The 15,993-nt window shown below is 38.5% G+C and overlaps 1 protein-coding gene across 2 annotated transcripts in view; it reads right to left on the bottom strand.

Annotated features, from left to right (window-relative positions):
* Positions 1–1,153: 1,153 nt before the first annotated feature.
* Positions 1,154–15,993, bottom strand: part of rassf3 (Ras association domain family member 3) — a 58,714-nt gene continuing 43,874 nt past the window's right edge. For both annotated transcript variants that reach the window (XM_023952372.1, XM_023952373.1), the window contains 5 exons: positions 10,564–10,671; positions 7,489–7,656; positions 5,737–5,824; positions 4,680–4,795; positions 1,154–3,781 (listed from right to left, as the gene is read on the bottom strand). In XM_023952372.1, the coding sequence (XP_023808140.1) occupies positions 3,638–3,781; positions 4,680–4,795; positions 5,737–5,824; positions 7,489–7,656; positions 10,564–10,671 (624 nt within the window). In that variant the 3' untranslated portion in view covers positions 1,154–3,637. The remainder of the gene's footprint in view (positions 3,782–4,679; positions 4,796–5,736; positions 5,825–7,488; positions 7,657–10,563; positions 10,672–15,993) is intronic.

Here is a 15,993-nt window from a genome sequence, read left to right as displayed (position 1 = left end):
CATAGGTTTAAAGCAAACCCATGAAAAAAAATGTAGGATTTTTTTTTTCCATTAGAAAAAATGAAAAAAGTTGCGTGATAACAGAGTTAAATGTAAATAGAAAATGTATATATATTTGCATCTACAGAGCCCCTAAAGGGGCAATCCAAGTACAAAGTTAAAAATTCTGGTTACTTTCATGTTTTTGTTGTTAACTTATTTGTCTCTTTCGGGGCTCCGTATATTTCATCTCAATCACTAAAAAAGAAATAATTGTTTTTACTTCTTTAAAAAAAAAAAAAAAAATCCAAAAAGCTGTTCACATTTGCTGTTCCTTGTGACGTCACACCGCCACTATATTTTGCTAAGGCTGTATTTTACAGAACCTTAGAAATAGGAAATGAAAATAGATTAGACTAGAAATCATTCAAGTAAACTAGTGATTGCATTCTTTAAGTTGAACATTTAAATAAATGAAATAGTTGGGGCACAAACTTAAAGCTTGCAAGTCTTGGCTTTGAAACTAGAGCAGGAACCTTTTCTAAATACTGCAGCTTTTCTATATAAACTATTTCTACAAACATCACATGAAAAAAGATGAATTGCAGAAAGTTTTCCCACAAAAAAGATGCTATATTTTAAATGACAAAAGGTTATAGGTAAATCATATTTACAGTTTAGGTTTTAATGAAGTATTAACAACTTTTAACTTTTGAAACAGTAACATTTTTTTTTTTAGTAAAAAAAATGTAATACAACAAAAATGTTGATTTGGAAAAAATAAAAATAAAGTAAATAAAGGTTGGAAACCCTAATAGCAAAATCACCGACTCAATTATTTTTGACATTAAATATTAAAACCAACCTAAAATGTGCCGAGTATCCGAATTTATACTATCGGCTCTGCATAAATGGAGAGTCCAGGTTTGCACTGAGAGAATATTTGATGTGGTCAAACAGAAAACAGGAATTGTGAGAATCTTGCATCACACTTTACGTCTGCAACAAAGAGTAGAAGCGCAATAAAAAGAAAAAGTCTAAATGTGTTAATAAAACAAAATCTGTAATTTTATTCTGTAATCAAAGTCAAAAGAACCAAAATAAACAGTAGTTTGTTGATGACAGCTGATCCTATTTAGACATAATTTTTAATAAGATGAAGACAAAAACAGACAGAAATTCATTTGGTTTTTATTCCAACAAGCAACTGAGATTCTTTAGTGTTGGACATTTGTGAAAATTAAATTTACAAGTTTAAGTATCAATTATTGTAACTTTTACAGGATTGGTTGGAAGCAAATGTTCACAAGTAAATAGTTTGTGTTGGGATTCAAAACATTGGGTTAGAATTTTCAGAGATAAATTTGTGTCACAGAATTTTTACACAAAAAAATGAAAAGAGTTTCAGCAATAACAGCTCCCCAAGGGGCCAAATCCCCTAAGGACACTACATTTCCCATGATGCTACACGATTGTCCTTTAAATCTGCACTTAAGGTTTAAGGCTTTGGTGTTCAAACACCTGGAAAATGCAAATCTTTGAAGCTCTTTGCAAAAACAAAACAAACCCAGTGTTAGAAGAATAAATCTTTAAAAAAAAAAAGAAAAAATCTATAAATAAAACATTTTCAGATTTTCCCTCCAGTGGGAAGAGGCCTCTAGAATACTTTTGCACCAGGCAAGACCACGAAAATATCTTTGGTTGTAAAAGCAAAAGGACACAAATGAGGGAGAAGTTGCAGTATTTACACACTAGATGGCGATGTTGCACAGCGGTGCTGCAGCACCGTCAGTCTGACGTCATTCAGCAGCTGCAAACACCAGAAACATTTTAAATGATTGTCAGAGTTTTCTGTGAACAAAAAGCTAAAAAATAGGACAAAAAAGGCAATTTTTAGTGTGAAGTGAGAAGCAACAGAACCAAGAGGACCTTCTGCGTGAGCGAGCTACATGTACTACACTCAAACACTTTACAGTTTTGCACCTTCCATTTCACTTTCTGAGATTTTATCTTCAATTTTTTCCCTCCTTTCTTTGTTTTTCCAAAGGTCAAAGCTGCACGTTTGACCTCAGAACGGCTGCAGACAGACGAGTTGAGAGCAACCAAGCGGCCTCGTGTTCCCGCTCCATCAGCTCCTCCACAGATCCCGTTCCTTTAAAACCACAAATGCAATAAAGTGGGGATTAATTAAAAAGGGACTGGTGGGTGGAGGACAACCCCCTCATCAGCCCAGAGGCCGCTCATAAACTTTAATGCCGCTCTTCGTCTGCTTCTCTTTCATCTAAACTTCAACTACATACTCCGAACCATCCCGACAACCTCCGAAAACCCGTCTCATGTCACCACAAACAGCTTCCTGAGCCCACAAACCTTTAGTGCTTTGATCACGTGACAGTACCCAACGCCAAAAGGTCATTTTCAGTCACTTTAACCACAAACGTGACGCTCCAGGTTCCTCTGTACCTTCATCTGTGGTTACGTATGGAGTAAGAAGCATTCCAAAATCAATGTCTAACAAAAATAACAATACTAAATAAAATATCTATAAAGCCTTTTTTTTAACGAAGAAAACATTAGGGTAAATATTTCCCCAATTTGCAGCTTATTTAATTTTTCAGTGTATGAAAACATTATGTAAACCCGTCTTCATTCCCTATTCATAAAATGATTTACAAAAAAAAAGATAATACGACAATAAAACAGTCTTATGTGCTGCTTTAAGCCTGATTTACAAAAAAAAGTCTTGTTGATCTCAAGAATGTAAACAATAAAATGGAGCACTAATTTTTTTGGTGGAAAAAAAATAATTTCCCAATAGTTACAAGAGGAAAAAGGGTCAATTTAATGTATATAATAAAAATATAGAATTTCTGTTTCTTGAGTTTTTCAAAAATGTTTTAAATCTAATATTCTTGTTCACATAACTAAAAGTAAAATTATTTTTAGACTTATAATATATGTTTAATTTATGATAAAGACCAGATAACAAAAGTATATTTTGGCATAATTGGAATTCCGTATGATTTAATGAAAACCAGGGAATAATGTTGCTTTAAAGAAAATGAGAATTATTTGACATTTCAGGTGTTTTGTTATTTCTGGTCTCATTGTGCAAAACACAAATACATTTTGTCTCCGTTTATGATTTAAAACCAGAACTTTTCCTAAGCTGTTGTCTGATTCCGGTTTCTTTCCATCTTGTAGATAAATTGTTCTCCATCTGCTTAAGATAAAATAAAATAAGACTTTTGTAAAAAAAAAAATAAAGAAAAACCACGAAAACAAAAAAAGGCTCCACCCACATAAATAAAAATCTGTACAGACCTTTAAAACAAACAAATTAAATTAAAACAACCCAACATTTGGCCTCCAGTCTTTCACAAGTTTAAAGTATAAGAGAAGAAGGGACCAGAAGAAGTGCATAAATTAAACGACAGCAGGACAGTGTGGAAAAGAAAAGAGGGATGAACAGAGAGGATGGATCCGTTTGGCACAGTGGAGTCAGTCTTTGGCGAAACATCCGTCTGTTCTGCTCATCCGTCCTTCGACGTTCCTCCGTTTCATCCCACCTTCCAGGCACTTCCTCTTCTCCAACGCTCACAGATTGAACGGCGCCTCCTCCGACCCCACAGGGGGCAGCAGTTCGCTTTCGCAGAGGCTAAACTCTGTGCTGCCTGATGGCTTCTTCAAGTCTCTTCCGGTAAAGTGTGTAGCGGCGAATGAGCGCGTCCTTCTGCTCCTGCTCCTCTTTGTCGAGAATCAGCAGGAAGTTTCGCAGCTCCGGGATGGAAAAGGCGTCCCACTGAGGAAGAAAACAAATATGCATCGGCTTTATCGTCCACAGATGTAAAGAAGATGCTTTTTGGTTCATTCAAATATTTGTGTTTAGTTGATCATTTCCGGCGCTTTAACCCTTTAACACCTGAGCTGTCGCCGGCGACGGCAAAATAACAAACGCCATTTGAAGTATTGCGACTCTACGGCGGTTAACAACATTACTAATAATTCCAATGAACTCTGAAGTTGAAAAGGTGGCTTAGTGGGGATTTTTACGTCAGTAAAGTGGTGAACATCGGTGAAAAGCTGCTTTTTTTCGGGGTCAGAATCTATCGGAAGAACGGTAATTACAAAATATGGTTGAAGAGTTACAGTTCTTCAAAAAACACGCGAGCTAAAGATGTTGAAAGGTTCAAATTGATGTCACTCAAATGTAGCCGTTTGTTATTATAATTTACACCCTTTTAATTATTATTTCTGACATAACAGGAAAGACGAGCACAAAGATCAAAAGAGAACAACAAAAGCATGAAAGTGATGCAAAAAAACAAGAGAAAGACGGGTAGCGCCAGCAAACAAGGGGACAGATTATGAAAAACAAAAAAAATAAAGTATAGAAAAATATTTTAAAAATGGATTTAAAAATATAAAATATCAGAAATGTTTTTAAAGACATATATTATACATAGAAAGGGGGGGGGGGGGGCTTGGTTAGGTTTTAGACAGTAACCAAGAAGCAATAACCAATACATTTTTACTTCTGAAAGTTTTATTTTATTGTATTTTTAAGTGTAAGTTTTGATGAATGCTAGCAGCTACTATTCAATAAAGATGCTAGCCATCTGTCTATCAAAGACGAGAAAAATGTTAGCATACAGAACTCTTTTGCTTTTTTTTCCCCAAAAACGTCGGGTTCGTGTTACCATGACTTCTCCGGTCTGCTGCTCCCTCAGAACCAAGCTGAGCGAGTCCTGGTCCGGTCCGGCCAACAGACGGAGATACAGCGGACACTCGGCCTCCGCCAGCTTACACACGTACACTGCAACACAAACGCACACACCAGCCGATCAGCCCAAAGAAAACAGTGCGGGAAAAACAGTTCAGTTGAGTTCATCAGTAAAAGGCAATGAAACTAAATGGTTTTCACTAAAGTGTTAGTTGTGAAAGAAACAAACAATCCAAACTGACGCGATACGATAAAATTTATTATTTTACTATCCGTAACGTTTTAACGCGTAAACTAAAAGCTTTGGAACTGTGCAGCTGAAGTATTATTACAGTTATATCTGTGATTTGGAGAATCTTTAAAAAAAAAGGAAAATAACATTCGCAGCAGAAATATTAATTTAAAAGAATTGTTTTCAGATGAACAACTTTCAAAATAAAAGCTCAATCCAAAATAAACAATTTTTAAAAAACTAAAAATAAGTTTTTTTCCCTGCAAATCAAATTCAGTTACTGGATTTTTTTTTTTTTTAATCCTCCTGGATCTTCAAAACTTTAAGTTTGATGTTTCTCCATCACCAGAACCGGGTTCTTTTACCAACAGGCCACTCTCCACATTGAAGGCAGAACATATCCCAGCATGCATCTGCTGTCAGGCGTCTGTCTAGACGTTTTATTAGCAGACTGTCTTCAGAATTTACTACAAACCAAAACCAGAAACCACAAAAAAAAGCCTGAAAGAGTCCAGATTCAGGTCCGGGATGGAGGCTGACAGACGCGGGTTTCACAGATCTGGTATGACAGAACCGCACACGCCAACAGCTGCTCATTCTCTGGGCTGTATTTATACACTCGCGGTGTGTGTTTCTCTGTGTGTGTGGTGTTGTGGGGGGAGCTCTGTGGCATCTGACGAGGGGGAGTGGCCCCCCACCCAAACACAAGAAGGCCATCAGTGCTGTGTCAGCCAAAAAGCAAACAGACACAAAAACCCACACAGACAGGCAGGCACAAAGACAGAAACACACACCGTCTTACCTTGCTCTTCCCTTCGACAGCGTTTGTAGAGCGCGTACTTCGCCGGGTTGTCGACCACTTTAAACTTCCCTAAAAGAGCGCCGACCACCTGTAAAAAAACAATTTAGGATGTTAGTTTGAAGTCTGCTGGTTCTGTTAGTTTTTACTCAATCTGACCAAAAAAGTTTACTTATTTAAATAAATCAAAACACTAAAATTACTACAATCTCAACATCTACAACCAGTTTCGGTTCATATAAAATGATTGGAGTTCATTCGATCATAAAAACAAAAACCACTGAGGAACTTTTGTACGAAATAATCCAGATTTTTACGACTAAAATGAACCAAAACTGTGTTTTTAAATTGTTTTAGGACCACAGTCCCAAATAAATGTAGTTAATAGAATATGACACACTGTATTTTCCTTTCATCTAAAGATACTCTAAAACAGGGGTCGGGAACCTTTTTGGCCAAGAGAGCCATAAACGCCACATATTTTGAAATGTAATTTCGAAAGAGCCATACAATAATGTAGTGTCCCTTTCCCACACTGAGGCACGGAGACTTAACCTCTTTTAAGGTTCTTAATTCTGGTTACTGCAGACCACAACAAACGCCGAACAATTAATTCAGCAGCTCCTGAATCTCTCCCGCCGAGACGAGACGAGAGCGCGTCTCCCAACTTTATATTCCCCTGCTCCCGCTGCAGCCCTCCCCTTTCCCTTATTCGGCCCATAGCTGAACCCCATTGGTCCAAACTACCTAACAACAGGCTGAGCGACAGAACTGAGGGCCAATCAGATCTCTGCATGATCGATGCGTTCCATGAACTCCAGAACTTTTAAAGCGGCCCAACAGCCACCCAACTCAGTCCGCGACAATATGTTTAAAACTAAAATACAAGTGAATGTGTGCATTTGATGTAATTTCAACATTTTTAAAGTACAATAAGTCTGTGGATTCTTTTTAATAACATTGTTATGCTGTTTCTAATAAATGATGAGTATTTCTCGTGGTAGTTTTGCTGATGGTCTAGTCTGGTTTACGTGGTGAGTTTCTGCTTCATGCAGGCGTTGAGACTTTAAACGTGATCTTAGGTTGGTATGAATGTTTTGTAGATGTGAGACAGACTGCTCACATGCGGACCTGGAGCCAAACACACACTCACACGCTGCAGTGAGTGACAGGCAGTGGGTTTTACCTATTTACAATCCCTGCGCGATTCACCTGCTGCCGGTCCCCACAACACCTCAGCCCCACCCTCTGCTTTCTTCCTCACACATCCCGTCCCCGCAACTGCGCGCTCTTTCTCAGAGACGGGAGCGCGCAGTTTTAGGCACGGCAATTCACAGGTTTCCGGGTGGAACAAACTCTGTGAAATAATAGACAATTTTAAACTTATACTAGTGCTGGCGCAGATTTGTCTCTCTAAGCACCGCTACTACTGCGCGCCTCTGCCATCGCATCGCGCACGAGAAGGACTGGTCTAATGAAGAAAAAAAATTTGAATTAAAGATTTGTCTGCGAGCCACATGTGACCATCAAAAGAGCCATATATGGCTCGCGAGCCATAGGTTCCCGACCCCTGCTCTAAAAGAATAAAATAATATTTTGGTTAAGATGTTTTCCTCGTCAACTTTTTAAATTGATAAACCAAAGTGAAAATAATACTAATTATTAAGAAGAGTATATATTTTTTTAAAAGGCCACACTGATGCCGTTTGTTGGGTTCCAGTCTCTACAAAATGAGGGCACTAACGAGTTTCCCACCTGTCTGGCTGTGTGATTGGAGCTGATGTGCAGGATCATGTTGACTTCTTGTGGGAGGTAGAAGGCCTCCTCAGCCACCGTAGCCCCTTTATGGCCCCCCCGCACAGTCACGGGCCGCCTCAGGTCCATCAGGACTTTGATGAACCCGGTGTACTCGCCGTGGGATCCCTGAGAAAGACGGTTCAAACCTTTGTTCATGACGATGGTTTCGGTTGTTTTGAACGCATCTTTATGCGATTTTTCAAAACAAATACCAGACAAAACAAAATAACACAATTAAGATAACACAATAACAACATAACACAAAATAACACAATAACAACACCAACGCAGTTAATTCCAATGGATTCTGAAATGGAAAAATAGTAGCGTGTCGCCATTGTGCCACATTGCATATCAATGCGAGGCTGCCTTTTGCAACTTCAAAAGCAGCTGGAATTCCATGAATGAACAGTTACGACAATTTAAAAAACATCAGCACCCGGGCTAAAGCTCTGTTGTTAAAGGGTTATAAAACCATTATTACCAGTCTGGCAAAGAAAAAAAACAGTTCAAACTAATTCAACCCATTCCAACAAACGGGCTAGCATGTTCTGAAAAAGGAGAAATGTGCTAGTTCGTACTGCGACAGAAGCCTGAGGAGTCGTTCAGCTCATTTACGATTACGTTTTTGATGAAAGCCCCCACTTAAGGTTTCAACATAAGAAAAGATACGAACACGCTGAAACCCACGAATGAGCTCAATGTGGGAGGGGCAGAGTCACAGTGTTGTTTTCAACGACACTGAATTTATCTAATTCCCATAGATCGTTATTTACAAGATTAAAGTCGTTTTATTCATTTTTTGGCGGGTTAATGGTTGTGAAAGAGAAAACCCGTTCCCGATGTCTCGTCTGATTCTCGCTGTTGAAGGGGTTTCTGCTCAAATGTCCATCAGAAAATTTGCTGTTTTTTTATTTTGAAAATCTCCTGCTTTCATGTCGGACATTCCAAAATAGGTGTCTCTATCTAAAGCCGAGGTTTCGGTTTGATAAAGTTGAAGTCTGGTTGAACCTGTTGCAGTTTTCTGCAAACACGTTTGTTACCATTTGTATGCTTTAAATCTGTTTAACCCACAGGGAGAAATTAATATTATGTTGTTGTTGTTGTTTTTTTACTTCGAAAGAGAAATATTTTTTATTTCATATAAATCCTTTTTTCTACAGCAACTGGAGAGAATAACAACTCCTAAAGGCAGAATAACAGATGAGTTCATCTGGAAGCCGCTCAGCCAGAGCTCCCAGTGCAGACAGATGGCCTCCGACGGAGGAAGAGCATCTTAATCTCATCTCGCCATATGTGCTCTCCGAGCGCGTTTGAGTGTGACGGCTGGACATGAACGAAGACGAAATGATGGAGACAAAGAAGAGCAGAAAAAAAGAGCAAAGCGATTGAGGCCGAGTCTTTACTTTTAGCTCTGAGGTTAAAACTTCTTTAACCTCAAATGTTTAGAAAAGTTTAAACCTGAGGATTTAAATTATAACAAAATATAATGGTATGATCTTTTCACAAAGTTTTATCACTAAACATAGAAGCACCACTCATTTAAGGACTTTGTTTCGTTTAATATAAAGTTTTGTTTACAAATCTGATCAAAGATCACTAAAGAAGGTCAAATTGTTTTGATTTTGTTGATCCATCTATTTAACTGCTGACTCCACAGTTTTAAGAGCCTAAAGTCTAACACAAAGATGAGATGAGAGAACATCTGGGCGACTTCTAGTCTTCTGAACCAATTTAACGGCTGAATTCAACATAAAACGTAAAAGCTCTGCACGAAGGTCCAGGGATGAATTCATTCTCATCTTTTGCTTCTGCTTTCATAATCACGTCTGACATCAAACTGACGGATTATTTCCAAATGTTTGTGATTCAAAACAGGATTAGATACTGAACAATCAGATTCAGGAAGGAAGACCTAACATTCAATTTCGTTAAGATACTTTAAAAAAGAAAAATCAATAATTGCATTACTAAAGTGTTTTGAATAACTTTTAAGTGTTCTTCTTTAAATGCACACTTTATTTTGAAAGTTTTATAGTGAGTAGAAAGGACTAAAAAGCGTTAAAGTAATTAAAAAACACTGTTAGTTTCCGAGAAGCTTCGATTTGACAAAATCATATCCCAACTGATCTAACCAGATTCCAACAGATCACAGCTATTCTCATGGGACCACAGTAAATCTCACAGGATCTCACTAGATCTTACCAGATCCTAAAAGTTTATAGGATATCCTACTAAATTCTAGTAGATCTCACATGATCCCAGCAGATCCCACATGATCTCACTAGATCTTACCAGATCCTAAAAGTTTATAGGATATCCTACTAAATTCTAGTAGATCTCACATGATCCCAGCAGATCCCACATGATCTTACCAGATCCTAACAGTTTATAGGATATCCTACTAAATTCTAGTAGATCTCACATGATCCCAGCAGATCCCACGTGATCTCATTAGATCCCTGCTGAACCCAGCAAATTTTACCAGATCCTAACAGTTATCAGCTGATTATTTCAGGATTCCAGTAGATCTCACAGGATCCCCGTAGATTTAACCAAAACTTACCGATTTACACCAGATCTTATCACAAATTCTAGTGGATCTCACGGGATCCTATTAGATCTAACCAGATCCAACAGATCTCACCGGAGGATTAGTCATTAGAAACAGCAAAGAAAACAAGACTCAGTCCAACGACTCAGAGTCCAAAAATCCAGTAATTAGCAGATTTTTACTGCTAATTAGCTGCTGGTTTGTTGAGTGAAACACATCAGTTATTCTAGTTTCTTTGTTTGCATTTAAGGATTCCGTAATCACTAAAAGCGTTTCATTTTTTAATAACCAATCACTGAACTGTTTAGATTCCTTAAAGTGGTCCATTTCACAGCTTCCAACCGTTCTTCTGCTGCCAAGCAAAGCACAGCGGGGGAGAACAATGACAGGAATAACCTCAGGCCACAGTGATGCCAGAGCTCAGGAATGCTGCAGCCAGTCCGCAGAGACAGAATCAAGACGTTCCAGGCTCCACTCACCAGCGTCATCTTCAGGTGGTCTTTGGTCATGGAGTTGTACGCCTCGATCTTCTGCCGGATCTCCTCCGTGCTGAACTCTCTGCGCTGCTCCCGCTCCTTCTCCACATCCTGTCATGAAGGGAAAAACGTGATGAGGGTCACGTGGAGCCAAAAAACCCACCTCCTTTATGAGGATCAACTTAAACAGGATGCATGTTCAAACACAGAAGGCTTTACAGACGCCGCTTCGTGGTACAACACCAAATGACCTTTCCATGAACATCTTTGTGTCAGAGTGCCATCATGTCATAAAAAGCTTTTGTGTTTAAGTTTCTTTTCATTTCAAGTTATAGCCTCACAAAACTAAAAAAGTTATTGCTGAAGAGTTAAGAAGTCTTGGATCGGTGGAGTATAAACTGTTGCTGCAGGGTGAAGTCGGACAAAAAAAGGCCAGAGGGTCAAAGCTGAGGTCAGAGACCATCATCTTCCTCAGTTTCATTCAAGCATACGAGCAGACTCATGTGTGCTCCAGCAGAGATACGCAGCAAACCGTCATCACAAGGGAGTTGTATAATTGTACAGTGGATGATCAGTGACAGACATGACTCAGACACAGTCACTAACCAAAAGAAAAAGACAGAGCCGCCATGTTTCTGAAATAAAAATGTACAAATTGGACAAAACACTAGAAAAAAATGAATTTATTGATCAGTTTTCAAGTTACCGCCCACAAGTTATAGGTTTTCACCTCAAATAAGCAGAAAGCAGAGTAAAAGTAACACTAAAACAGTCCAAGAAACTCAAATAATCTAAAGTTTACGTCCATTTATGTGATTTGGTTTGTTTTCACACTGTGCTCTCAGGGTCAGCTAAATACCCAATAGTTGAAATAATAACATTTTATTTTAAGAAATCCTGCAGTTCCAATATTTGTCCATTGGGGGCAATATTGCCTGAAACAGGAGTAAGAAAACCAGTTATTTCTCAGACTGGATGTCCCTTTATTTCCCACAATCCTCTTGTCACTCTTTTTGAAAAGTCCACTTGTGTCCACACTGAAGTGAACCACACCCAAATTCATTTGCCAGTAAATAGAGACCCGCCCACTCAGACCCAGTGACAAACAAAGACGACTAACGGAGGAATCAATCTTCTGTGACCAAAGGAAGACATCTCAACTGCTCAGGTGTCAAACTTCAGCCCCCGAGGGTCCATGTCTGACAGGTTTTTCAACTAACCCGTCATTCTTATTGACAAAACACACCAGGTCCAGGTAATCAGGAGAACTAAGGCAGGCTTCTTACCTCAGGACCTTGAGTCCGACGACACCTCTGACTTAGAAGATGTTGTGAACCTTTGCTTAAAGCTTCTACCGACCGACACAAACCACTTTGACCATTAACCACCTTTACACCTTTTTACACAGAGACTGCTAAACACTAAACTCTGACTAAATGAGAGTACCCAGAATTTTGCAAAGTCATCAGAAAATCTTCATCCGGATAACGGTCCATAATGTGATTTTATTTTTTAACGGAACTACGATTGTACAGAATGACAATTATAAGATCCGTAGATTGTCAGGTTTCCATTACTATCCAAAAAATACGTACTTTTGTCGTTTTCTTTAAAGTTACTAAACCCCCTGTTTGTAAAGGACCTGATATGCAGGAATGAAGACCCCTTCAGCAAGCAGAGTTCAAACCCTCAACTTCTCCTGAGCTTACATGGTGCCGCTCCGGCCTGCATCTATCCAGAGGCTTCAGAGTCGCAGGAACCCTTATATGGAGAACAAACGGCGAGCTGGAGGAGCGTGGCAGCAGGAACACACAGACACTGGTTAATGGTCCATTTAGAGGTTTACAGTTCAGAGCGGACAGGAATGCCGCCATGGCAGAGAGCGTGTGTAAACACATGATCCCAATCCAACGTTTAATCCACTTCTGACATATTTTTGCTTCCTTTGAAAAGTGACAAACCGATCCGAAAAAAGGTAAGAAAAAAATGCTTTGGAAACAAATGACAACTCTAAAAACTGACTTTTCAATTGATGAAGGTGAAAAATAAATATTGTTTTTTAAAAAGGAAGTTTTTCATTTTTGACTAATGCAAGAACTGATCGCAAATGTAGGAGAAAACACTTGCGCGTAACATTCCAAACCGCTCCAATAAAAGTTTCACGTTTTCAGATTTAAACTAATTTTCTTTTTGTTTCAGTTTAACAAAAATTATTTAACATGTTTTTAATTCAACAAACTCGTATAAAGTGTGATAAATAAGAGCAGATGGGTAAAAATAAGATTAAATGGATCTGGAATTGATCTTTATTTGTAAAAATTTGTATTAATCAATAGAATCAAATAGTGTTTTTTCCTTTAAAGTATTTTTTTTGCTTTTAGTTTATATCAGTTATGGAAAAAATGTATTTGTCATACAACAGGTTTGGATTGAAATGTGAAAAATGTAAATACGAAATTGATTAATCAATTTGTAAAGTTGTGAATGAAATTATTACTGGTAGTGTATTTTAGAAGTGATATTTAAGTATTTAACACATTTAAGTTCAGTCAGTCAGTTAATAAAATATCAGAAAAGTTTTTATTTTCATAATGTCACTTGAACCCAAAATCATCAAAGATGCCATAGTTAAAGTGTTTATGTACGCAGACAGAAGCTAATCTCATTAAATGTATATATATTTTTAAACAAAGTCTTAAATAATGTCGATGAAAACTTTCATTTATCTGGAGCGGTGAAGACACTCGGATCATGAAACATCCCGTTAATAATCTGAAGCCGCAGTCGGTCAGATGAGTCGAATCTTATCAGCAGGAAGTGAAATCTGCAGGAGATTACCCAGCAGTCCACAGGCGGACGAACGTGCAAGCGTTAAACTATCTGCTTCAAGGGATGAAAAAGACAGAGCAAAGAAGAGCCACAACACTGATGCCATGATCTTTTTTTAGAGCCGACTCAATCCTGCAGCTGCAAGTGGAAGATCAACACAATTTATGTGGCAGAGACCAAATAAAAAGTTTTAAAACGGCAGAAAAACACATGAAGGCTGAAATGATTGAACTTAGTAGTTCATTCAGTTTTGAGTTACTTACATATTTAAATAATAAATAAATAATAAATTAAAAGCTTAAATATTTGTTTAAGATAAGGGATTTCATTCTGAAAGATAAATAAATAAATATATAAAACTTCACAATGACTGAACTGAGCCGTCTGAATCCCACGAAGCTCCTGATTGGGAGTTTGATCAAAATTTATGGTTTCCTTTGTTTTCTTATGACTTCCTATTTTCTTCGCCTTCTTTTCTTGATGTAAACCTGATTTATTGGGGTCAGAATGATAAACAAAAGAGACTTCCTAAAGGGTTTTATGATGGAAAACAAAGCTTGATGAAGGAGTGCACAGGTCTGGACAGGTGAGGCGTCAGACAAAGCAGGAACATGTTCTGGTGCAGTAATGACGACAAACGCTGATTTTATGATCAGGATAAAACATTGGGCGCTCCGTTTCAGCTTTAGAGACGCTTTTCTTCACCAAAGCATCCTTAATCTCTGTGTTGAGCTGTTACCGAGACGAAATAGAAACAGACCATGAAACAGGAGAAGAAGATCATACTTCACCTCCACTCAGACAGAGGGAAGATGAATTTGACCGTGAAATTTGACGTTAAAGGCCCGTTCACACCGGGACGAATTTCTTTTAACGCCTCGTGAGTAAACAAAGGGCACCAATGAGAGTGTGCACACCGACGCGAAAAAACGCCACGCGTCAAAGCGTCAAAAAAAAAAAAACGCCTCGGGTTCGTTTTTTTTTTTTTGACGCCTCGTGTCGAAATCTATTCGACCAATGAGAATGGCGCTTTTGCACACGTGTCTGGAGCTTCTGAAGTCACAGTAAAACACAACTTGGGGGCGCTCAAACACAAAACTGCCTTGCTGAGCACACATACCAGTGAAGAAGATAGACGGCGAGTAGCGTCTACACTGCCGCGAAGAAATAATGACGGACATTCTAAAATATCCCCGAACCAAGCACCAGTTGGAGCTACTGGTGCTTGAAATATTCATGTTTTCTTTGTATTATTCTGACAAGCGCGTAAATACTTGCTCTCTTCTTCTGAGTGAAAAAATATTCGCTGGCGAATAACGCCTGGCGAATATTCGTCCCGGTGTGTACGGGCCTTTAGTCTGAAAACGTGAGCTTTGTTTTCCTTTAGCACACACCTGCATCCATGTGGAGCTCTGTCATGCGATTTTTTACGTAAACAAATGAGGTCAGAGACCCTTTGTCACAGAAACGGGGTCATTCCACTCAAGTTATTTTTTTAAGTAGTGTTTGAAAAGTCTCTTCAGTAAAACAGCCGCTGAAACTCAAATTTACTGAACTTCTCATCCATTAATGGAGTTTCAAACGGCGCTCTCAGGAACAAACATGCAAAAAAAAAAAAAAGAAATCTAAAGGGAAAAGAAATCATGTAGTTCCAATATTTGTCCATTGGGGGCGATATTGCCAGGACAAGAAAGTTAAGAAACCCGTCTTGCTTGACCTCAGTGGAGGAAATTTCCCCCCAGACATTCTGTTTCTGAAAAAGATATGTAAATTCTAGACAAAACATCAGAAAGAAGTGGAGTAAATTAGCTTTCCTGCTAAAATAGTCCCAGAAACTAAAATAAAGACATTTTTATACCTTTTTGTGGTTTTGTTAGCTGTCGCACTGGATTCTCAGGGACCAACTAAAGAAGCACTGAGACAAGGACGACTAACAGAGGAACCAAACAGGTTCTGACCAAAGGAGGACACTGAACGCACCTTAACACTTTAACACTGGAGCTTTAGCTCCAGTCTACATTCTTTCGCGTATCTTAACTCTTCAACTGTTTACGTGATTAGCATAATTCCAGTGGATTCTGAAGCGGAGAAAGGCAGCTTTGAGCCCCTTTGCAACACTTTACGTTAGTAATCTGTTGCACATCAGTGCAAAGCTGATATGAAAACCCGATTTACTTCATGTCAGAATCAGTTATTTCACGTTGATCACGTAAAAGAGTTACAGTATGTCAAGTAGTGTTATCTGGGTGTCGCCATGGACAGTAAGCAACACGCGCTCATTGAACAACTATAACTCTACAACCGTCAACGCCATTTACTTAATTTCTACTAATTCTGAACAAAGTGCTGCATATCAACACAAAGCTACTTTCTACGCTTCAGAATCTGTTGGAATTCTGTTAATTGGGTAAACGGTTGAAGAGAGGAGTTAGAAAAACGTCAACACCAGGGCTCAAAGTCTGATGTTAAAGGGTTAAACTGCTCAGGATTTAGACCACAGGTGAAATCTCCTACATGGGTCCTGCATGTTTTCACAATAAGCTGCTACTGTAGCTTCTTATTGACAAAACACACCTGATCCAGGTGATCAGCAGCAGATAAGGG

The sequence above is a fragment of the Oryzias latipes genome, chromosome 23, assembly GCF_002234675.1.
Source record: "Oryzias latipes chromosome 23, ASM223467v1".
Taxonomy (NCBI): Eukaryota; Metazoa; Chordata; class Actinopteri; order Beloniformes; family Adrianichthyidae; genus Oryzias; species Oryzias latipes.
This window is presented reverse-complemented; position numbering and strand designations above follow the sequence as displayed.